At 44.3% G+C, this 22,888-nt stretch overlaps 1 protein-coding gene across 1 annotated transcript in view; it reads right to left on the bottom strand.

Moving 5' to 3' along the window:
• hmcn1 (hemicentin 1) overlaps positions 1 to 22,888 on the bottom strand; it is a 77,295-nt gene that overhangs the window by 33,596 nt on the left and 20,811 nt on the right. The window contains exons 7-32 of the mRNA XM_053430487.1: positions 20,468 to 20,588; positions 20,051 to 20,314; positions 19,829 to 19,973; positions 18,844 to 18,965; positions 15,861 to 16,130; positions 12,683 to 12,824; positions 12,085 to 12,212; positions 11,728 to 11,841; positions 11,414 to 11,572; positions 10,603 to 10,794; positions 10,421 to 10,516; positions 8,730 to 8,857; positions 8,490 to 8,634; positions 7,879 to 7,991; positions 7,038 to 7,197; positions 6,297 to 6,462; positions 5,605 to 5,732; positions 4,614 to 4,865; positions 4,382 to 4,477; positions 4,016 to 4,210; positions 3,790 to 3,920; positions 2,324 to 2,471; positions 1,947 to 2,067; positions 1,681 to 1,835; positions 1,270 to 1,548; positions 194 to 475 (exon numbers count right to left, since the gene is read on the bottom strand). Of these exons, the coding sequence (XP_053286462.1) occupies positions 194 to 475; positions 1,270 to 1,548; positions 1,681 to 1,835; positions 1,947 to 2,067; positions 2,324 to 2,471; positions 3,790 to 3,920; positions 4,016 to 4,210; positions 4,382 to 4,477; positions 4,614 to 4,865; positions 5,605 to 5,732; positions 6,297 to 6,462; positions 7,038 to 7,197; positions 7,879 to 7,991; positions 8,490 to 8,634; positions 8,730 to 8,857; positions 10,421 to 10,516; positions 10,603 to 10,794; positions 11,414 to 11,572; positions 11,728 to 11,841; positions 12,085 to 12,212; positions 12,683 to 12,824; positions 15,861 to 16,130; positions 18,844 to 18,965; positions 19,829 to 19,973; positions 20,051 to 20,314; positions 20,468 to 20,588 (4,252 nt within the window). The remainder of the gene's footprint in view (positions 1 to 193; positions 476 to 1,269; positions 1,549 to 1,680; positions 1,836 to 1,946; positions 2,068 to 2,323; positions 2,472 to 3,789; positions 3,921 to 4,015; positions 4,211 to 4,381; positions 4,478 to 4,613; positions 4,866 to 5,604; positions 5,733 to 6,296; positions 6,463 to 7,037; positions 7,198 to 7,878; positions 7,992 to 8,489; positions 8,635 to 8,729; positions 8,858 to 10,420; positions 10,517 to 10,602; positions 10,795 to 11,413; positions 11,573 to 11,727; positions 11,842 to 12,084; positions 12,213 to 12,682; positions 12,825 to 15,860; positions 16,131 to 18,843; positions 18,966 to 19,828; positions 19,974 to 20,050; positions 20,315 to 20,467; positions 20,589 to 22,888) is intronic.

Consider the following 22,888-nt stretch of genomic DNA (forward strand, 5'->3'; position numbering starts at 1 on the left):
ATTTTGATTGTTGTTGGTTATTAAGCAGGATTAAGCAAAAAATGCGACTACTTTTTATTTTTTAACATTCTCTAACACAGCTGCTCTGCCCTCCTTGTGTCTTGGTGATGGTGACAATGTGCTGTGCATATTAGTGCCAATATACTATCTGGCCTTATTCCTTTTCAAAGATATTTTTCTGGTGTTTTCTTACCTAAAACTCGGACGTCGTATTTGACCTCCCTTTCCCCAGCGATGCTCGTGGCCACGCACACGTAGCGCCCCGAATTGGAGACTGTGGCAGAGAGGATTTCTAACTTCTTCCCCTGCTCGAGCACGCGGACGCTTTCACCATCGTGCACAGGAACTCCATCCTTCAGCCAGGTGAGGGAGGGCGGAGGGTGTCCCCCAGCCTCACAGTCCAGAATCAGAGACTTGCTGAGGACCACTGTCTTCTCAGTGGGCCCGTCACCTCCGCCTGCTATGGTAGGAGGCACTGGGGGGGGGGGGGGGGGGGGGGGGGACAGAACAAAAGGAGAGTTCATGCTTGGCAGACTTTTCGGCTTGACTTAAACCTCATTTGCATCTCATACTTCAACAGCCCACAACATGTGTAATTGCTTTATACTTCAAATCCATTTCTGTGCTCCTCACGGATCAATTATTTTTTCTATTAACATGTTTGCCAAATATCTGCAGCTGTTTGAAATTATTCTATTGCTGCAAATGTCTCCATGTATCGAGAGTGAAAGAAAATACCTTAAAGCTCAGCTTTATACAATAATAAGCTGCAGAGCTCAACAACGCACACGAGAAGGCTCTCGGACACAGAGACAAGAGGAGTCTGAGGTTCTTAGAGGTTGAAAACCTGATTCAACTCTTCATACCTGAGACATTTTGTCAGTTCGAAAACACCGTGTATGCCTCTGCAACTACAGGGTCTATATAAATGATCTATCTACATAAATGTAACACCTGTGATATTTCTGCAGAGCTGTAAGAATCAGTATAGATGTTATTGGTAAAATGAAGATGGATAAATGAAAGATATCACATGTGCTATCATGCATTGTAGCTCATAACCTCAAGCAATCCATAGCAAAACAGCTGAACATCACACGTGCCACATGTTATGCTAATAAAGTGAAGCAGCGCAAAGTCAGAGACCTTTTAGTGAAGATATGTTGAGGTGTAATCTCCAAACTGGCCTTTATGGCAATAAAGCGGACATGCAGTGCACTGGGAATGAAAATGTGAGTAGATATCAGGAGTCAGATGTCAAGTTCTTACAGTAAACATCCAGCTCATAGGCCTTCTCAGCACTCCCAGCCACACTGGTCACCTTGCAGGTGTATAGACCAGCGTCGGACGCCTGTGCTCGGGGGATCTTCAGGAAGTGGCCTCGCTCGACGTACTGAGCTTGGCGGTTGGACATGATGGCCTCTCCGTTTCGGTACCAGGTGATGACGGGGAGGGGCACCCCGCGGGCTTCACACTCCAGGGTCACCACCATGGCCAGCAGGGCAGTGACGTCTGTGGTTGAGTTACCTCCTTTGATGGTGGGGGGCACTGGAACAATCATATGATAACATCTGTTTTTGTATTTGGTCATGTGAGCATATTTCTACTGATATACAACTCTAAGAAAAGGCCTTGCACACAGCACCTGGCTGTTCTGGGTTTTCCCAAACAAACACTCACCATAGACACTGAGGTTGAAGTCCTTGGACTGTTTCCCGGCTGTATTCATGACACTACACTGGTACCGGGCCTGGTCCCCGAGACGGGCACTTTTTATCCTCAGAACCTGACCTCTGTTGGTGACCTCCAGATTCGGATCACCAAGAAACACCAGTCTGGTAAGAATTTAAAAAAGAAATGAGAAGGACAGGGATGGTCGTATAGGGAATTGTTAACCCAGCCGTTCCATCTTATGTGATTATTCCTTAATTTTAGCTGGCACTTACTTCCTGTCCTTGTACCACTGGATTGTGGGTAAGGGCACTCCCTGCACCTTGCACTCAAGACTGATCTCCTGTTTGAGAATGGCTGACACATCTCCAGGAGAACCTGCAATGGTCGGTGGGACTGTGGCACGAAGGGAGAGAATCATTCCATATTAGAAAATGCGTCAAATCATCCATGTATGATGAAGGAGAGACGACCAAACACTGTGTTCACTTGCACAAGAAAGACCATTTAACACAACTTTTAAGTTAAAGACCTTCCTCAAGGGTCTGTTCTCGTGTATTAAAATGGTTTAAACCTTTAACACAGTTCAGTCTAGGTTCTGCACAGAGCTCCTTCTGTGTAATTCTTGGCGTGGCCATAGAAGATTCCTCACCCAGAACATCCAGGAAGAAGTCTTTCTCTTTGCTGCCAGCGATATTGATGGCTATACAGCTGTAGCCGCCTGCGTCCCCTGTGGCTGCGTTCAGTAGTCTCAGGGTTTTCCCCATATCCAGAAGCTGGATGGAGCTACTAGCCCGCACCTGTCAATCAACGTGAATAAATTAAATCAAATACATAAGCAGAAACAGCACAAGTTAAACTATAGGAAATACAAAGAGGCCGCAAAATCTGCAGCTTTTTAATTTAGACTGAATTGGAAAACAACCGCTGTTTGTGAATCGTTGGAGAAGTGGAGAAAACACGGAACGTTTTCATCTGCTGCCCAGAGCCAGAAACATTTAAGGAACAGAGAATCCTGATTCAAATTACTGGTAATTAGCAGAATAAAGTAAGCGCTCCGATTTTCCCATCTGTGCCTCGCAGGGAAAAATGTACAAGGCAGCCAAGTGAGCAGAGAGCAGCCAAGTAAGTGGGATGCTACAGTCTCCCTCCTCTCATATCAATTCATCATAATTATTTGGTCATAACGGTTTTGAGCATATTGCCACCGAGGCCGGCCTTGAAACACAGGATCCACAGCGGTTTCTGGTCGGTTCTGTTGGACGACGTTCACTCATGAGAACTTTCACTAATAAATGAAAAGGAAAGGTCACGATGATCTCTCGATGCTTTTATCCCTGTAGATGACTCACAGCACTCGACCGCAGCGTAAGTATAGGTTATGCAGAGGATTAGGCAGCATGTTACTTAATCTCTCTGACTTTGTCTCTGAAGTGCGTATCCACCTTTTACAGAGGGTGTCCCAAAAAAAATAAGATAATGTACGTTTTGAGAGTTTTAAAGATGAAGGACAATTTTCCTTTGATTATGTGTGCATGTATGATCATTTTAAAGCATTACACTGAACTTTTTTACCTTAAACAGCAGCTTCAAAATTAGTTTGATGCCACAATGACTTGGAACAGTGAGAATGGAGCCGTTTTATTTGCCCCCCCCCACCCTGAATCTCTGTTCCTGCTCTATGTAACTTTGGTGAGTGGGTAAAATCCCCTGTAGGAAGTGTGGACCAGACTGATAGTCACAGCTTCAATCATCAAAATCTGACCCAGCTGGTTCAAGTGTAAAAGTTAAAAAGAAGTCAATGAAAAACTGTATTTTTTACCAATATTAGGCAGAAAACTATTTAAATATGAAGAATTCTAAATAGAGTTTGATTTCTTTGTTTCAGCGGCAGCTCTTCTGGAAGAGGAAGCCAGGGATCATGGGTAATATCATCTGGTTTTGTTTTTTTTAACGCAGTCAGGGATAGATTTTCTCTACATGAAGCGCTTGGAGCCAATGAGAATTATTCACCTTGTGGCTGCAGAGGGCGCCGTTCTCCAGTTAAAGTTACATAGCGTTGCTTTAAATGTTTTTGTGCAAAATAAAACTTCACGTGTTCAGAGGGGTTTCACCTACAAGAGTCCCATCCTTGTACCAGGTGACCACAGGGGTCGGACTTCCTCTGACGTCACACAACAAGCTGGTCGGCTGGTTCAGGACCACCGACGTGTTGCCTGGCGTTTCATTTTCAAGAAAATCCGGGGGCACTGTGGAGGTTTCAGAGGTGATCGTGTTAAATATAACAGTTCATTAGAGGAGCACCGGAGTTTTTGGCGAATGACTCGATGAGCAGCTCAATCACCGTTGACTTTGAGCTGGTATTTCCTCTCGGTGGATCCGGCATCGTTGACGGCAGCACAGACGTACTCGCCGTTGTCCAGCGGGGACACAGAGGATATAATCAGCAGAGTGCCGTCCTCCAGGATGGAGACGCCGGGCTCGTTCCCAGTAAGCTCCTGGCCGTTACGCAACCAGCGGATCACTGGTTTGGGAAGACCTGCAGGAGAACGGAAAGCAGGATAAATAGAACAGCAGACATCAAGCATTAGCTGTGAGGAAGTAATTTTTGTGTATTTAAAGCAGAACAGTAGTACTTTTAACTAACCAAATGTTACTTTTAATAGAAATGGGAGTGTCTTCATCATATGGAAGAACAAGATTACTTTACCTTTTGCAGGACAAGGGAAGGCGATTCGCTGGTTTGCCACTCTCTCCTGCAGGGGACTATTGAAGGGCGGCTCCAGTACCTCGACCACAGGGGGCACTGAAAGGACAAAACAATCACTGAGTACTGTACTGTACTTTACTGTACATGACCTTAACCTTTGACAACTAGATCGAAATCAGTTCCTTATTGAGTCAAAATTAACATTTGTACCGAATCTGATACTGAAACCAACCTTGCACGAGAAGCTGAACTCGAGCTTGGTCTCTGCCTGCGGCGTTGGAGGCTGTGCACGTGTACGTTCCCTCGTCCTCCAGTCCCACATGTCTCAGTGCCAGGCTGCCATCGTGGGACACTGGATAACCTTGATCGCCTTTAGTCCAGGTCAGAGTGGGCTCGGGAACTCCTCGCACCACACAGGGCAGCTCCACAGGGTGACCCAGCTGGACCTTTATGACCCTCGGGCCGGCCTGTATGCTAGGGGGCACTGCAGGACAGAGGACAAGGTTCAATAGGTTTAAGCACCTGTACCTGTACCTGTATCTATCACACAGGAACTTTAGTGTCTATAGTGTGTGGTAACCCATGAATACTTATATAACACAGAAGGATCGATCAGATCTGCAACTTTCATTAGGCTGATCATATCTTTTATAATGAAGTTTGATTAATGTATCTATATAAATATATTAAGGACAGATTCACCTGAGACACACCGGAGTTCCAACACTCACACTTCAGACCACTGATCCATCATCATAGGGTTATGAAATGCCTCTATGACCCGGTTAAGACCTGGTGTCAACATCCATCCTGAGTGATCCATCACCTGTGTACAGCTCTAAGTTCAGGTGTGACCACACTTACTTAGATCCGATCACTCACACCACAATAGGAGGTGTGGCCACATTCTTTTCTCTGTGTGAACACAAATGTGTCCTCGGCCCCATATGATGTCCTCTGGTCCAGTTCCACAATGAATCTTTATGCTTCTCAGTGAGTAGCATAAAGATTCACTTTCCTAATTGGGTCAAATCTTTCTTTCTCTCTATCTCGCTTATGCTGGGAAGGAGGTGGTCACAGGAGAAACAGTCTGGGCTCTTTTTAATGCCGGGTGTGAACAGATGAACTTTAAACTGTCAACTTGTGATCACATCTCTCAGGATGGACTTTAACACCAGGTCTGAACAGGGCCTGTGTTACTGGTTGGGATCTTGTGAACGTACCTAAAACACTCAGCGCAACGGATTGTGTGAGGTTTCCAGCGATGTTGGAGGCAACACACACATACAGTCCACTGTCTGACACCCTGCTCTCCAAGATCTTCATAGAACCTGAGGGAAGCTGAGTGTGCCTAGGAAAACGTACACACACACACACACACACACACACACACACACACACACACACACACAGAGAGAAAGCAAACTGTAAAGTGATGTTTTATGGGAGCAGAAGGTCTTGCTAAGCAGGCTAGAGAAAAATAAGCACACACAGGATGAGTTCATCAGTTGTGACTGTAAAAAAATACTCTGTATAATAATTCTGTCTAATCTGCCATCAACCACAATTACAGCTGCTGAGGCAGCCGCACAGTAGGTGCAGCAGATCACAGAGAGGAGTACGATTACCCAATCATCTTATAAAAACCACAAACAATAGCCCGAGGTTATGAACAGTCGACAGACACGGAGCACAGCAATCAAAACAGCATGGAGGTTTTCTCAGTGTCTGTAAAATATGAATGTAACTGTGTTCTCCAGCAAGAGGTTTTTATGTCTGTGGTGGGGCTCAGCTTGAATTATGGTCCGGGAACAATATCCGAGTTAATAAAGTGAAAAGGTTATAAACAATCTCATGAATCCGGGAGGAGCTGTGAGCATTGTGTGTGGCCGTGTTTGTGTGTGTGTGTGTTTACCTGGGAGAGAAAGGGGAGATGAGCTGCCTCTCCTTGGCCCAGCTGATGGTGGGAGGCGGGACGCTGTGGACCTCACATGGCAAAACAACGTCTTCACCCTCGATCACCGACATCCTCATCGGTTCGGCTGAGACTCCAGCTCCATCGACGTTGGTCCTGGGACGAACTGAGTGTGGGCAACAAACACAGAAACCGTTATTCCAATTTAGAGACAAACCATTTAAAAGTGAATATTTAGTATCAAGGTAGAGAGTTGATGGCAGAACGAATGAGAGAGAGATTTTTAATTTATTTTCTGGAAAAAGGGTGAAACCGATTCAGAGTATTAAGGGAGGGATTATTATTGTGAAATTGTTTTTTAGTCCAATCAGGCGAGTGACCATGCCTCGACTAATTCAATTAGCATTAGGTGTAAAATAAAATTTGCCTGAGAGGCTAGTCATGATGATCTTTGTCAAAATGTCTCAGGATCAATTAATTAATAATTTGCTAACATGACATTCTACATTTAACTCATTATCCCCATCGAGGCTGTTGTGTTTTCCTTCCCATATCTTTGTTTGTCTGTCAGTTATGCAATAAACGACTACACAGTGTTCCATGAAGTGTTGAGGGGAGCATGGGGCTCCATTACATTTAGCAGTAGATCAGATCGGGATCGGGCGTTAGCTTTGGCGGAGCTACGCGTCCACCTAGCGCTCCTTCTTGTTTATTTCCGTGCAGCCTGGCGACGAGGCTCACCATAGACAGTGAGCTGCACCTTCCTGGAGGCGGAGCCGGCTGCGTTGGTGGCTGCGCAGATGAACTCTCCGGTCTCATTTCCAGAAGGGGAAGCGATGAGAAGGCTGCCGTCAGAATCCAGGGAGAAGGCAGGACCACCCAAGTACAGCAGCTTCCCACCCTACAAAACAAATCACAGCCGGGAAAGGGCAGAGGCCAGAGTTTACTTCATTAACTCGGCTTTGTTAACATTTGACACGGCGACCAACACTGACTTGAGACCAGAAAGAGCTGTTTGGTTTGCGTTTGAATTAATCACTTGATTCGCTTCCCTGCTGGGAATGAAACGCTAATGTTTATACAATCATATTAACCAAAACAATCATCAGGATCAGGAATGTGTCATATCTGGACTGCCCTTTTGTATCGGACGTGATTTACTGCATTTGACTGGATCGATGTTACAGAGAACAGCAAAGGAATCGGAGGTAATTTCATTTTTGAGCATCTGGTGCATAACTCAGCAGAGTCTAGTTTCATACGTCCCTGCAGCGCTGTGCACTTTAACAGCGACGCTTTTACAACTGGTGTAAAAGATCAGCCCACATACAAACTTAAAGAGTACAAACCGATACACAAGTCAAGGCTGAGCACACTGTTCAAACCATCGGATGCAGCTAGGGCTGATTTCATGGTGCAGCGCAGACACACATTTTGACAATATGCCAAAACAAATCAATGGAGTGAGCATTGCTCTACAAATATAGAGTTACCCTGATTACTGATTACTGACAGGAACGTTTTCTGGAGTATAACCCTTCTCATCGGCCTTTATACGTGGAGAGTTAAGGGCAATACAGACCTTGGCCCAGGTGATATCTGGGTTGGGTACTCCACCGGCACGGCAGGGCAGTGAGATGGGATTCTCCTCAATCGTGCTGAACACTTGAGGCCCATGTTGAATGGTAGGAATCACTGGAAACACAAGAAAAAATACAGTCGGACACATTTGTTGTGCATCAAGTATTTATAGAATCTAGTAGATAGCATTCCTTGTATGTACTGTGTATTACGTTGTCTCTGTACACAGAACCACATGTCTTAAAAACATCTGGAGAAAGCCTATGTGAACTCCTAGAACTGATATGTTCCCAAACTATCAGTCCTGATTTTGTTTTGCTTTAGTCCTGGGAGTCTGAACAAAAGATCAGCTCCTGGAGCATCAGCTTGGAAATGGAAAATATGTTGTATCTATACAACAAAGTCACTTTCTAATATGTGCTATTTACAGTATAATATACATTTTATGCATATTTCGTACACACTGCACACTGGCCTATTCAGTTGTCAGATATTTCTATCATATCCTCAGGGATAGAGGTGTTACATGTGCTGGTGGGAAATGTAAAATGCAGCTTTAAAAGTAAGACTAAGCAACTCCATGTGCTTGTGGTTATGTCATTGTGCACACACCATATACGTTGACAGTGGTGGTATCGTTGGCAGCTCCAAGGACGTTCTCTGCCAAGCAGGTGTAGTCCCCGGCATCGTCCAGCCGGATCCTCTCGATGTGCAGACTGCCGTCCCTCCTCACCGTCACATACTGGTCTGATGTTACCTGACAAATCGCACAGTCAATAGAAAGATCTGAGTTGAAACGCGGTTAAAAAACGAGGCGTCTGCAAACTGTGAGCGTCCTCTGTGTGTCCTCACCAGGCCGTAGTTGTGTAGCCACTGCCTCTCAGGTAGCGGGTTGCCAGCCAGCAGCACACAGGGCAGAGTCAGCTGCTGGTCCTCGATCACACTGAGCACAGCCGGACTCAACGCGATGACAGGCAAGACTACACACATCAGGAAAATAACTTGTGTCAGAGAATAACAAGGAGGCTGTGCTCAAGAAAATGATCAGGTAGATTCATATTAGCAGGATTGATGGTACACATGCAAAGAAACCATTGATTAACACAAAACAATCCAATTTCATATCTGAGACACAATAATAGACTTTAGCCTGAAGGTGTTTTCCACTGTGTTAAATTATGCATGTGTTTAAAAATTAGTGTGTGTAATGTATAATGAATAGGGAATGTGTGGTTGCTATAAACACAGTGCAGCTTAAACAGTACACACTTTCCATAGCTGCTAAAAGCATCACATACATAAACACACACTCTTAAAGGGTATTCAAGATTCATATAGAAACAAGAGCAACACTTTTGCAGGGACGCAAAAGTGTAAAGTAAGTAATAAATAAAAGATAAGCAATATAAGACAGCCAGGAGAAGTAATAATACGATAAGTAAAGTAATAATAAGATACAAAATATTTACAAAATATTAGAATTAGACAAAAACAAGAATATTTAGTATGTGGGAGAAGCGATGGTTAAATTCTTATTGCACACATTTACGATTTAGGGATAAAGCTGGCAATACAATGACCACCTCAACACAAGTGCTCTCACACACACACATACACACACATACACACACACTCAATAAACACAATTGCTCCTGATCCGCTAGTTTCCCTGCTCTCTACTTCCTTTCCCGTCCAAAAGAAACTACTGTAAACATCCCTCTGCCCTGGGTGTGTGTGTGTGTCAGCAGGGAAATGGGGCAGTGGGGCAGTAAGAGATGTGTGTCATCTGGGTGGGTCTGTGCTTTCTGACCTCTGGCCCACATATAAGTGCTCGGTTTGTTTCCACTGTAGAGCGACAGTGAAACAGAAACAGTGGTTTAACAAGGCACATGTGTTCAAACACACCCACTGGAAGGTGCTAACGAAATCACACTCATGTGTTGAGGCCGAAACGAAACACACAAAACACACACACACACACACACACACACACACACACACACACACACAAAGACATACGGAAAGACGTTTTATAAAACATAGCCAATACTTTGACAATGTTAAGGTTTTGCAAAAAGGAATGGCCGAATGTGTGAGGGTGTGTATTTTGTTGCCGTGGGGCTTTCTTTGAAGTACAAGAACCCTTCACAGGGGGACAGGGGTTTTCTTAGCAGTTGCTAGATTCTTCAACACAACTGTAATTCCCTCACTTAATTTACAGCACACAAACAATTGACAATTACCCTTGATGATTATAAAATTCACTTTTTTTTTACATCGACAGCATTATTGAGATATTAACCCAATTATGACTGAATAAGACGAATATCATTTTGATTACCTTAACCCCAACAAATATCCTGTCTGTGTAAACATAGTCACTCTCAGTCAAAATCAAATCAATCTCATTAAGAGAGCCCACATGTAAACACAAAAATTACATTATCTGCTTTTAGATTAACACAAAGCTTCTGCTCTTTGAGAAAACAAAAGAACAACATCCCATCAGAAACACAACATTTGAAATAAAGCCACATTCTTACCCAGTCCAGTCACAGTGACACTGGCCTCCGCCTGGATCCTGCCAAAGTGGTTTTGGGCCTCACAGATATAAACCGTCTCATCCTCCACCCACAAGCCTGATGGTCAGAGGGATGTTGAGGTGTAAACAAAGAGTATCTATCCGTTTAACGTATATGAATGTACATATATATGAAAAACTCACTGGTGATATGTAGGCCTCCCCTGCTCTGTGTGACGGTGCCATGTGTGCGGGACACGTTGAAAAGGGGCAGTCTGTCCTCTCTGCGCCAGGTGACCTGTGGCTCGGGGTAACCTTGGACGTGGCACAGCAGGGTCACGCTGGAGCCGATGTCTGCCGCCACATCTGACGGCTCTCGGGTGAACTTGGGAGCAGCTGGAACGGATACAAAGGTCAACAGGTTTAGGGGAAGCTCGTCCATCTGCAATAGATCCCACGGACAATCAAGCTGTCCACATGTTGACTTGTTTTTAGATTCCAGAAGTCTATTTTTGTACGAAAGCAGACAAAATGGGAACAAAGAATTTGCACCAGATTTATCAGCCTCTGGAAACGCATTGTTGGCTGTTTTTGAATTGTGTGCTTGTGCAAAAATCCACCTCCCACTGTGAACCATGCATGGGTACAGACACACCCATGTGTTGGCATGTTTAGTTGTAAACCAGACATGTTCTGTGCTTGGTTTGTCAAAGGCATCATTCACTACCAGCTCCAAAGCAGCCTGTGTGTCAGTATACATCAGAGAGTAGTCAGAACCCTAACAGCAGGTTTAAGGCTCCAAATAAAGTTTTGGCTTTTATCCCTCTAATCTAGACCTGCTTGTAGCTGGGTTAATTCTGCTTTATTGTCCAGGTCGGACATTTAGTCACAGTGGCCATGGACTGAAATAATCCAGTTTGGGACATCCTGATGGGATTGGAGTTTCAACACTGGGAAACAGGCAAAGACTCTGTCGTGCTTTTACGAGATGAACTAAACTAGCTGCTGCTCTCACCTCCCACATCCAGAGAGATCTCGCCTGAAGAAGTGCCGGCAGCATTGACGGCCACGCAGCTGTAGTCTCCAGCATCGACCATCTGGGTCTCCTTGATGGTTAAGGTCCCTCCGACTGTGTCCACGTCCCAGAGGGATGATGAATGCAGTTGGACATCACCTAAAAGTTCAAATAGAATTCAGCGGTCGAGTTTGTGTTATTTGGGTCGCGTGAGCAAGTTGAGGATAAGACTAAAAACTACTCAAGATAATGATTCTGTGACATTTTAATAACGTGTGATGGTTTTTGTTTGTTTCTCTCTGCAGGAACTTTACCTTTGTACCACAGGATCTCAGGCTGAGGGACTCCAGACGCTGAACAGGCCATAACCATGGTTTCTCCGATGCCAATAAGAATCTCACTTAACGCCACGGTCACCACAGGAGGTTCTAGGGAGAGAGAATCGTTGCAGAACGGATCACAATCACAAACGGAGGCAGCAAATGAAATGTAGTGATACTAGTGTGCATGTCTGAGTGTGAATGTGAGGGAACTTTTATGTGTAGTGAGTGAATTTCTTGAATTATACAATTTTACGATAACTATGTCCGGGGTCAGACGTCTAGTCCATGTTTCCATTTGTGCACATGTATTTACATTTTCCACTTGAGTGTGAGCACTGCACCACTCACCAATGTAAGTTAAGTCGGAGGTCATTGTGTCCGTCCCCGCCAGGTTGCTCGCCAAACATCCGTACACGCCTCCATCCTTCTTCTCCATGTTCCTCACAACCAGTGTGCCATCGGGAGTCAACCTGTGTCTGTGCGTGGAAATTGGAGGCATTTCAGTACATTGTGGAGCAATGAGACAGAAAGACTAAAAAGAAAATGGTTCTAGAATTAACCATGGACTAAACCTAACCCTAACCCTAACCTAACCCTAACCCTAACCCTAAGTTATTTGGTTCATGGGTTTTAAACTTTCAGATTTTAACAGGTTGAAGACGTGTGAGGTTTAAAGGAGACATCTCATGCTCATATTCAGGTGCATTATTTTAATTTGGCCAATCACTTGAAACGGTTTTGCCAGACTAGCTACTCTGTGCACATTCACGAATCCTCAGGGTTTTCCGTGGTTGTGAGGAGCTACCGTTACCGCACACTTTGGGAATTTCAACTTTGCAGAAATTGTACATACAAAAGAATCTAAACAACACACTAGAGGATGGAAAAACCTGAAAAAAGCAAATGTCCATTTTAAAGAACTAAGAATCAAATCAGTAGAATTCACCTGCTGGAGGCCATGATGAACATGTCGTTGTGTGTCCAGAGCAGCCGGGGCGGGGGGTAACCGCTGGCCGAGCACCTGATCCTCACTTCTTCTCCTGTCGTAAAGGTTTGATCCCGAGGCTCGACTGAAACCGTGGGCACCTCTGGAGGAAAAAAACAAAACACGACATGAATCTGCTGATTATTCACCAACTCGTCCAGTTGCCATCAAATTCAGCTTTTGACCCTGGTCTCCTTAGCGTAGAGAGGTCAGGGACTCGATTACATGCACATATATGTAAGGCATATGATGTAACAGGAGAAAAACGGTTATTGTGACTGCAGCAGGAAGAGTGACGGCAGTTACAACATCTTCTTTTGTTTCTCAGCATATCTTTCAACCTTATTTCATCAGCTATTGATTCCAGACCCTGGGAAACTCTGGAATCCTGGAGATTTTTTAAATTGATTCGTGATTTTCAACTCATCCTTTTAAGGGCTTTGTTTTCTCTGTGGTATTCCCACAGCTAGAATCATCTGCAGTGACCTTTCCAGATTGGCAGCCACAGCTTCAAACAGTTGAATAGACACACACACACACACACACACACACACACACACACACACACACACACACACACGAGTATAGCAAGTGTGTAGGAATGTACAGGTATGAGCCGATGTTTCCACTTCAATCATCAGCGATGCCGCGCTTTTCAAAAGAACTACGGCGCAATTTTCCAGATGCCGGCAGTAAAAAAATGTGACCCTTGATATATATTACAAGCTTGAGAACAAATTGAAATACATCAACTTGTCACTCAACTGGATCTTAATCTTCGCGGAGCCCGAGGCTGTACAGTGTTGATCATTTAGCAGACAAAAGGTCAAGAGGGCGGGCGTCGGAAAGCGGGGCAGGGTGCCTGTCCTTTTCTTTTACAGCCAAAGCCGAAACTCTTCTCTTGCCGCAATGTCTCGCAAGGTCACACAGGCCTGAGGGAGAAAATGACACCTCAGAGTTCAGAAAGAAAAGGAGGATCTGTAGAGGGAAGACACATTCTTCAACCTTGACTCAGCAGCAGCGAGGAGGAGGAGGAGGAGGAGGAGGAGGAGGAGGAGGAGGAGGAAGAGGAGGCCTAGCTTTAGCTCTCACCTGCTCCATCTTTTCCTTTTTCCAAAAAATAAAAAACCTGCAATATCTGACATGTGAAGCTGTATCATTTGAAAGTGCTGCTATATTACATTACATGTCTTTTGGCTGATGCTTTTGTCCAAAGCGACTTACAATTAGCACACTTAACATTTATTAGGGGCCATTTAGGGGTTCTGTATCTTGCCAAGGACACTTCGGCATTCAGATGGGGAAGAGTGGGGATTGAACCGGCAACCTTCTTGTTGGAGAACGACCACTCTAACCGCTAGGCCACACCGCCCTATATTTTCTTGTTTGCCACTGCCACTGTCTAAGTGCTCCTGAGCAAGGCACCTTACTCCCCCAACACCTGCTCCCCTGGCGCTGTGCATGGCTGCCCACTGCTCTGTGTGTCCTCCTGTGTTCACCAGATGGGACAAAAGCAGAGAACAAATTTCCCCCCATTTGCATGTCATGTGTGTGGGACCAATAAATGTATCTTATCTTATATCTTATATCTTATCTTATATCTTATCTTATCTTTTCATATTTACTCTCGTGATTTCATATTTCTTGTTGTGTTTTCGTAATTGCTGTTGTGTTTTTTCTATTTGCTGTCGTGTTTTCGTACTTGCTGTTGTGTTTTGTGTATTTGCTGTCGTGTTTTTGTACTTACTGTTGTGTTTTTGTATTTGCCGTTGCGTGTTATAACAATCACACACTCCTGTACAGCTGTGGTCAGACAGATTTAAGATCTGTTATATATTTGATGACTGGTAAGTTGTCAGCTCACTGACAACACCTGTAGTTTGCAGTATACTGACATATAAAAAGAGTTGTGTGGCCTAAAGGTCAAAATGAAAAGACGGGTGTTTTTACATTTTGTCAGTGTCGAGTGGACGTGCGCTCAGTGCCACAGTTTTCTGGCCAAGTGTTGTAAGACGTCAGCAGACTTGACTCACTTCAAAGTGAAACTAATGACTATGATGGGGCTGACCAGGGGGAAACCCCCGGGGCTGGCCAACAGCTGTTACCGAAAAGAGATTGACATAAATTAATCGAAAAATCAGAGAGAAAATGGTTTGAAAAGGAATAAAAAAGACAGCTGTGACGAGATGATGTGAAGGCAAGGAAAGTGAGGAGATTTTAAAAGAGAGAAAATGATCCAGTTAAACCAGGGAAAATGTTACAGGGTCAACTGTGCTACTTATCCCTCAGCGAGACCAGCTAAATAACAGAGTTCTCCTCCAAACCGGCCTGCTGCTCGTCGGTCTGTGTCACTGAGGTTTGACTTTGACACAGTTCACTCAAATTAAAATCACACAGGTTAAGGTAAAGTGAGCCATTTCTTTTTTTTTGTCTGAGTGTAAAGATAATGCTTTTTGCTTTACACATTAAGAGCCGGCAACACAAACACAAACATGGAGGACTTGAGGCCACACTAAGCAGCATATGGACTCTGAATTAACTTTAATGAGGCCGATGGTTTTATAACAGAATAAATACAGGGTTAGATTTTGGATTATGCAAAACACAGCTTTCTTCTTCTTTGTTGCTGCCGCGAACCTCTAAACCTCGGTAGGTTCTGACTGAGGTCTTCGGCTCAGAGCAGATTTTAGCGGCTGTAATGCATCCACTCTGAGCCGCTCGCCAGGTAGTCAGCGATACGCTCCTCCATCTGCAAGTGTTCCCGATTCGGTGTCAGGGAAGTGTTAGGAACAAGATTATAGGAGCTGTCAGGAGATGGAAAACTCTACTTTAGCGCTGCCTGAGAGAGAGGCATAAATAATTTTCACGCCTCCCAGAAAGCATTAGGGTGAATTATAGGGAGCAGGGGAGGGAGGAAGGGGGGGCGGCACCTTGGAGATGATTTTGTATATGGGAAGGAGATTGTGTTTGCCAAGAGTGCTGCTCCCCCAAGGTTTAAATCACACAGACACACACGCCAAAGGCAAAGTCTCACACAAATATGCATTTTCAAAGTTAAACACCCACTTTTTAATCATTCGATCAACTGTCGCCGGGTAGTTTCACACCAAAGAGGAAGACACAAACACGCACGGCTCACCTTGCACGCTCAGGTAGACCCGCTCTGCGGTCGCCCCCCCCTCGTTGATGGCGACGCACTCGTACCAGCCGGAATTATCCGGCGTCACAGTGGACACCTGCAGCGAGAGGTTGCCCAGGACTCGCACCCGCGGGTCCAGACGGGCATCGTGACCCCCTCTCAGCCAGGTGAGGTTGAAGTGGACGGTGCTGGCCACGTGGCAGGTGAGGACGGCGTGGGAGCCCGGGCTGGAGGTGACGTTCCCCTCGACGGTGATGGCGGGAGGCGGCTCTGCAGAGTGAGGACATGATGTTGTTGGTAGCTGCCAGAAACTTGACATCATATAGAAAGCTAAGCAGGAATGCACATCGGATATGTTTGACAGTATTTTCTACTCATGAGGCAAAATGTTGCAGATGCTACTAAGTTTCTGAGTGAAGTCTATTATTGAATCTTGGGGAATTTTGTCTTAATTGAAAGTGTGAAATAAGAGAGAATGGGCACAAAGATCTTGGTCGGACCGGAACAGGCGGCCGCAGTAAAACAACTCAAACCTCCATCTTAATTTTTCATGTAAATTAGTTTGTCTTCATCCTCAAAAACACACCTAGAGTTTTACCTGCATACATTTGCTTAAGTCCCAGTTTATCTGGTTGTCTGCGGGATTACTCAAAGACTACTGAACTGATTTCCAAGGAATTTTGTGGAAGGGTGGGACACGACCCAAGAAAGAACCCGTGAAAAGTTCGGAACAGATTCAGATAAACTGCTGGACCCAGGAATCATATATTTTTTTCCATTTTCTAATAACATGTCATGATAGGCGTTAGCCTTGGAGGAGGAATGTGTTTTCTGAGCACCCTTCTGGTTGTGGATGGTTTGATCTCTTCATGCCTCCGACAAGTACTTCAATTTGATAAATTGGGGAACAATACATCTCCTGTGTTGGCTGTTCTAACATCTCAAAGACATAAGAAAGAAGTGAAACTGGGTTGCAGGTGGAGAAATGGCTAAAAGTTCTTTGAGTCACCGATTTAGACCATTTAGCTAAAGAGACACAAAACACAATCACATTATCAATTCTAGCTAAAAGTTTAAATTCTAAATAAAGTGGTTATTTTATTCAAATTCCTCTGCCCACAATCTTTGTGCTATAGTCAGATAGGAACCTCCATCAACAGCATCACCCTTGCATAATGCACTGCTGTCCTCCACAATGTGTGTTTGCATGTAAGTGTGTACATCTCAGCTTTGTGTAAAGGTATTTCATGTTTGTGCAAAAAAACAGTAACACGCCTTATTAAGGGTTTTTCCTCTTTCTCTGTTTTCTCTCGTTAAACTAAACCCTCGAGTCTCATCGTGTCGTCAATCACGTCTTTGAGAGGTGAGCCAGAGCTAAGCAGGGAAAAGAGGGAAAACGGAGGGAAGAGGGGGAATGAAAGTGAAGACGAGGGAGAGGTAGCAGAGGCTCTGGTAGGGGGAGGATGCTGGAGATCTCAACACAGCTCTGTGGGATTAGGAAGACATAAATTTGGCAGATGAATGGTATAACGTGTGTGTGTGTTTCTCTGTGTGTACATGTGTACAATGTGAGTGCCTGTCACTCCGTTAAGAATATAACTGGCCCACTAACAAAGGTGGGATTGTGGCTGAGGAGGACTCATGTCAGACATTATAAGTGGGAACAGTTGGACAAACGTAGTCGCCGCTGCATCGTTGGACCGCGAGTCACAGTCGTGAGGTTGAGCTCATAAATTAAACAGATCCATGCCTGACTCCTCTCTTTCCTTCTTCTCTTTCACAAAGTGTCTTTCAACTAACTCTCGTCTTCTCAACTCTCCGACGTCTTCCCCTCCACTGTTTTTTTAGGAACCGTTTGGACACAGAGACGTTTACTGACTGAGTTTGGACTCATTTGGTGTCAGTTCAGGATTTTGGGGGAAAAGAAAAAATTACATTTTTGTTTCGGGCCAGTGGTGAAACTGAAAAGTATAAATCATAATCTATTCCTTTTTGTCTGTGCTCCCAGCTTTGACAACGCAAAGATCACAAGCGCATCCTCCAAGTAATTTATGACCTGGGTTATGAATTTCTGAGATAGTAAATTATCATGCATTTATTACTGTGGTGACGAGTGGTCTCTGCTCTGCTGTTCACATCGAGTCCTAAACCCAATTTTCTTTCTTGCACAGCCTGGAACTTATTTACAGTTTTAAAAACTTTTTCTCATCTTACACCACATCCACAGTCCGTTGCTTAACAAGTCAGGAACACAAACCATACCAGAAACCCCATGACACGGTCGCTGGCAGGCATGGATTACATCTTGTTGCAGAGCTGGTTTCAAACTTTTCCATAACGTTATATTAATTCTGTCATCATGCAGGTTTAATATATGGGAGCCGCAGCGAGAGTTTAAATAAAACCCACAGCGACTGGCACTTGTATTCATAACCCTGTGTTCATAAGTAAAGTATGCATGTGTGTGTGTGTGTGTGTTTGTGTGTGTGTGTGTGTGTGTGTGTGTGCATGTAAAGCTCTAGAGCATTACATAAAATCTGTCTTGCAGCACCATTTAACTCAAGATATTTTATTTACTAAACATGATACAAGACATTAAAGCCATTGAGACTTTAAATTGCTCAATGTCCAGAGTAGATCCATCACATACTTTGAGTGTAATAACAGTCCTGGCTCATTAGCTGCAGTGATGGATGGTAGATTAAATTTTAAGTTTAAAATTTCAATAAACTACATTGTGACAGTTCGCTGAAGACGACATTCTGAATGTGAAAAATGAAAGTATTGTTTTCTGCATCTAAATTTTACTTTAGCTCATTTCTGTATTTATTAACAAGCACTGTTGTGAGCATTGTTGCATTTTTTGTCTCTGTACCTTTGATTTTAATAGAATAACTGCAGATTAAATAATCCAATGAAACCCTAAATATAGTGGTAGAGTTACAGGTTATCAGACTGTGACAGTTGTGGAATGTTAAGATACCTGAAACATCCAGGAAGGTGCGAGCTCTTCCCGTCCCAGCACTGCTGATAGCAATACACTCGTAGTCGCCCTCATCCTTCAGAGTAACCTGGGCTATCTCCCACGATGCGCTTCCAGACTCACTGGGATCAAAAGAGTGACAGAAGAAATGGAGAAGAAGAAGTGTTCAATGACTTTGTCTTGTTACGCCATGCCATGCTTTGCTATGCTACAGATCTGCATGAGAAGGGAAAACCAACATCATCAAACAGAATGTCCAATATGTCTCCTGGCATCAAGAGGAGGGAGCCAACCCACCATCCTCATCCCAGTACAACAACATCTGGGGAACTGATTTCGAGGTTGAACATGGTACAGTAGAAGAAGAGCAGCCCAGAAAAAAGCTGATTTGACTGGTGCCTGTTTCTAATATATTGTAATGTTTAAAACACGGCTGTATGGAAAATGGCATATATTCAATTTACAGCTAGTTTTATTTACCCAGAGTATTACCAGAGTTGGGTTGTTCCTTCCTTTTCCTTGTGCTCTCCCTCTGTGGGCTGTCTGTCCCTCGTTTGTCTTCATGTGTGTGTGTTTGTGTGTGTGTGTGAGTGTGTGTGTGTGTGTGTGTGTGTGGTTCATCCACTGCCAGCTCATCCGCACAGCTGAATCTCATCATCTCTTCAACTCCACCAGCCGACTGCCTCCTTTTACTCTCGTTCCCTGTGGTTTCTCCTGCTCCATGCTCCACGCTCTTTCTTCCTCAACTCTTACCAACCCAGCCCAGATCTCCCAGTCATCCTGATTCACCTGCACCATCCCATGGAACTCCTCATTCGGTCCGTAGCTCAGAACCCACATTCCAGCCTCTGCCCCCTCATTTGACCCCTTTTCTATACCTTAAGTAAATTCCTTTGAACTTTCCCCTGCCTGATATAGAACAGATTTTAGCAGATATGTGACTTTGGGGGCTTTTGGGACTCATTTTCTTTTCAACCGTGCTCACCTGAGAAGTTGGTCCACCCCGAGTCGTTTTCCATCCCGACTAAAGCGCAGGGTGAAGGGGATCAGACTCTCTACCTGGCATTTAACAGCCCCTCTCTGGAGGTAGTAGCCATGAGTTGTGGCTGGCATCAGCACCTTAGGGGCACCTGAAAGAGAGATAAGTAAGTAAGCAATTCCTTACATCTTAATTTGAGTGGGGTGAATACGGATCACCATCACTGACCAGGTATGATACTGGAGTAAGACACGCTGGAGACTCTTTGGAACACGTAACCGTCCTGGTCGTATCCAGTCACCCGCAGGAAGAAGGCCACGTTGGGCGGAACGAACTCGGTGATGTTCCACATGCCGAGCGGCTGGCGGTCAGGGTAGTAGCGGATCGGCAATGTTTTAATGACTTCACCCGTGATTGACAGGAGCTCCAGCCTGTCCGCCCGAGCCGGAGGGGACAGTCCAGTGGTGTTCAGCAGGATGTGGGTGGGAATACCTGGAAAATCCACATGACACTCAACATACTGTATTCTTTACCGCTCCAGGGCTTCAAGGCATAAGTGAAGACAACAGGTGAAGGAGAAAACATACAACAGCTGTGGTGTCCTTCTCTGTTTTTTTACGATTTGGAAAGGGTGACCTCACTGACCTTGAACTGGCCGACTCAACGTCTTTTTGAAGTCCAGGGTGGGCTTTTTGGAAAAGCCGGCTCTGAAGTCAATAGTGCTGAGACCTGAGATACGGACAGAGTGTCTTCCTGCGCTGGAGACCTGTATCACAAAATGGGGAGATTTAAATTAATACTTTTTCAAAACTTATATTATGTGTCTGTTGTATTGATTGCATAACATAATCGTTATTACAGTACAGTGGTTTAAACTAATTTGTGCAATGAAAGTGTAAATCATCAGTTTTGTTATAAGATAAGAGTAAAGAGAAACTTAATTGATCCCAAGCCAGAAAATTTCACTTTTAAGCATAAAAAAAAATATTTATGACAGAGAATATGTATAAAACACCTTTCACTGCAGATATATTATCAAAAAAGTACTTTTACAGTGGCTCATGATGATGGCATAAGGAAGTACACTGCATTTTAAAGGATAGTAAGCTAAGCTAAGCTAAGCTAAGTATATAAACAGGTAAAATTCCCAATAACTAGCATTCATATGGAACAATATGATTGTCATATGTTTGATTTTGCCCAAAACCTTGGCCTGTTGTCAATTCATGGTCCTGAATCAAAAGAAAGAAGAGTTGTAGCATCTACGCTCCGAGAGCTTTGAACAGACACACCACTGAGAGTGTTTGTGTAACAGCCTTTGTGTGCATCCTCCAACCAACCACACATGTACAGACAGGCCAACTGACTGACAAGTATCTCACACCCGAGCTTATAAAACATCCAGGATTCAGAGATGACCCACTCAGTCTGACATTCATACTTTAATTAAACAAACACCACCACTATAATCAGAGATCGGCTAATGGCTCGTGCGCTCTTCGCCGTGCAGGGCCCGTTTGAAGCTTCTCACAAATGGAGACAGAGTAATTACAGTGAAGTATAGGTTGCTGAGAGGTGGAAACTCCTCACCTTAGGTTGCACGTCTTGGAGGTGCGACAGACACTGACTCACAACACACATCGAGGCATGCAAACCTAAACTGTCATTTGCAATTGCGTGAAATGAAAGAAAATGTGCTGATTTATTGTGTTTCCAGACGATGACTATGTTTAACCCAACATTAACTTTAATTCCCTGGAGAGAAAAACAACCAGGACAGTGAAGTGCATTGAGGCAGACAGATAACAATAGTTAGGCTTGATGTGAAATTGAGTTAACACCAGAACAAAGGGGATCTCGCACAACCTCAGATGCTAATGCCTTCAGTCACGAAACACAATACATGCTGTGGCCATCAAACCTGCCCTAATGGCTGCTAGAGGATTATCCCGGGTCTTTAGTTAGTTGTAAATGAGGCCATAATTAGGGGAGAGGTCCTTTAAAGGTCATGCTTTTACAAAAAAAAAGAACAGTCCCTGTCATTAAGGAACTCATTTCCCTGTTTCACACCCACCCAGACAAAGTGAACTGCCCAGGTCTCTCCAACATCCTAAACTCAACTGGTCAGATCTTGGATATTTTCCTGACATTTTCCAGAGGGGCTGTACGTTAAAATGCAAATGTCTGAGTTGGTTGCTCCAGACCAGTTTTCCTGCCAGCCCCCTCGTAATATGCCCGGAAAATAACTCCCTCGTCTGACATTTCTGGACATATTCCTGTTTTTGTGAACGTGTCTGACCCCGGATAATCTCCAGCTACAGACTTCATATGTGAAAGACAATGACCAGACACAATTTTGTTTTCCCGAAAAGTGATTTCCCTCGTACTCAGAGACACGCTGATTCACCATGAGTGTCTGAAGGAGACGTTTCACAGGTGGTTCCTCCCTACTGCTGACACACTGTACAGCCGATACTGCTTTTATAACTTTTATGAAGTCTATGCATCCTTGTGTGATTCTGTCAGAGAGAGAACAGGAACAGGTCTCCTGTACTTGGCTTCCTTTGAGCTGTTTGCATGCTTTAGAAATTACAACGTTCCCCAACTGTTGTAATGGGCTATACAATTCAGTATGAAGCTTAAATATACTTGTCAATTGCAGTGAATGCTGATGACTCCATTCCCATTGATGACCAAAGCCTGATCTGAGCGGGTGTTGATGGTTTTTTGACCATTGGAAACTCAAAACTCTGAATACATCATCTAACAATGCCCGGATGCAAAATAGGATCATTGATATCAGAATCAGAATAAAATCAAATTAGCACAGAGGGAGGGTGACGCTGCAAGAACTCACACGGCAAAACTGAAGAAGGTGACGGTGCGATGAACCCACGTTCTACATCACCACAATATCCAATTACAGGCAGATTAAAAAGGATTAAATTCCTTTTCACACACAATCTGCGGTTTTACACAAGGCTCTCACGGGCCATTAGTGTTACTGAAAGCCAGCATGGCAGAACATGCAAACTCCCACTGGAAGTATTTATCCACATTTCCTGG

Source organism: Pleuronectes platessa, chromosome 9 (assembly GCF_947347685.1).
Source record: "Pleuronectes platessa chromosome 9, fPlePla1.1, whole genome shotgun sequence".
NCBI lineage: Eukaryota > Metazoa > Chordata > Actinopteri > Pleuronectiformes > Pleuronectidae > Pleuronectes > Pleuronectes platessa.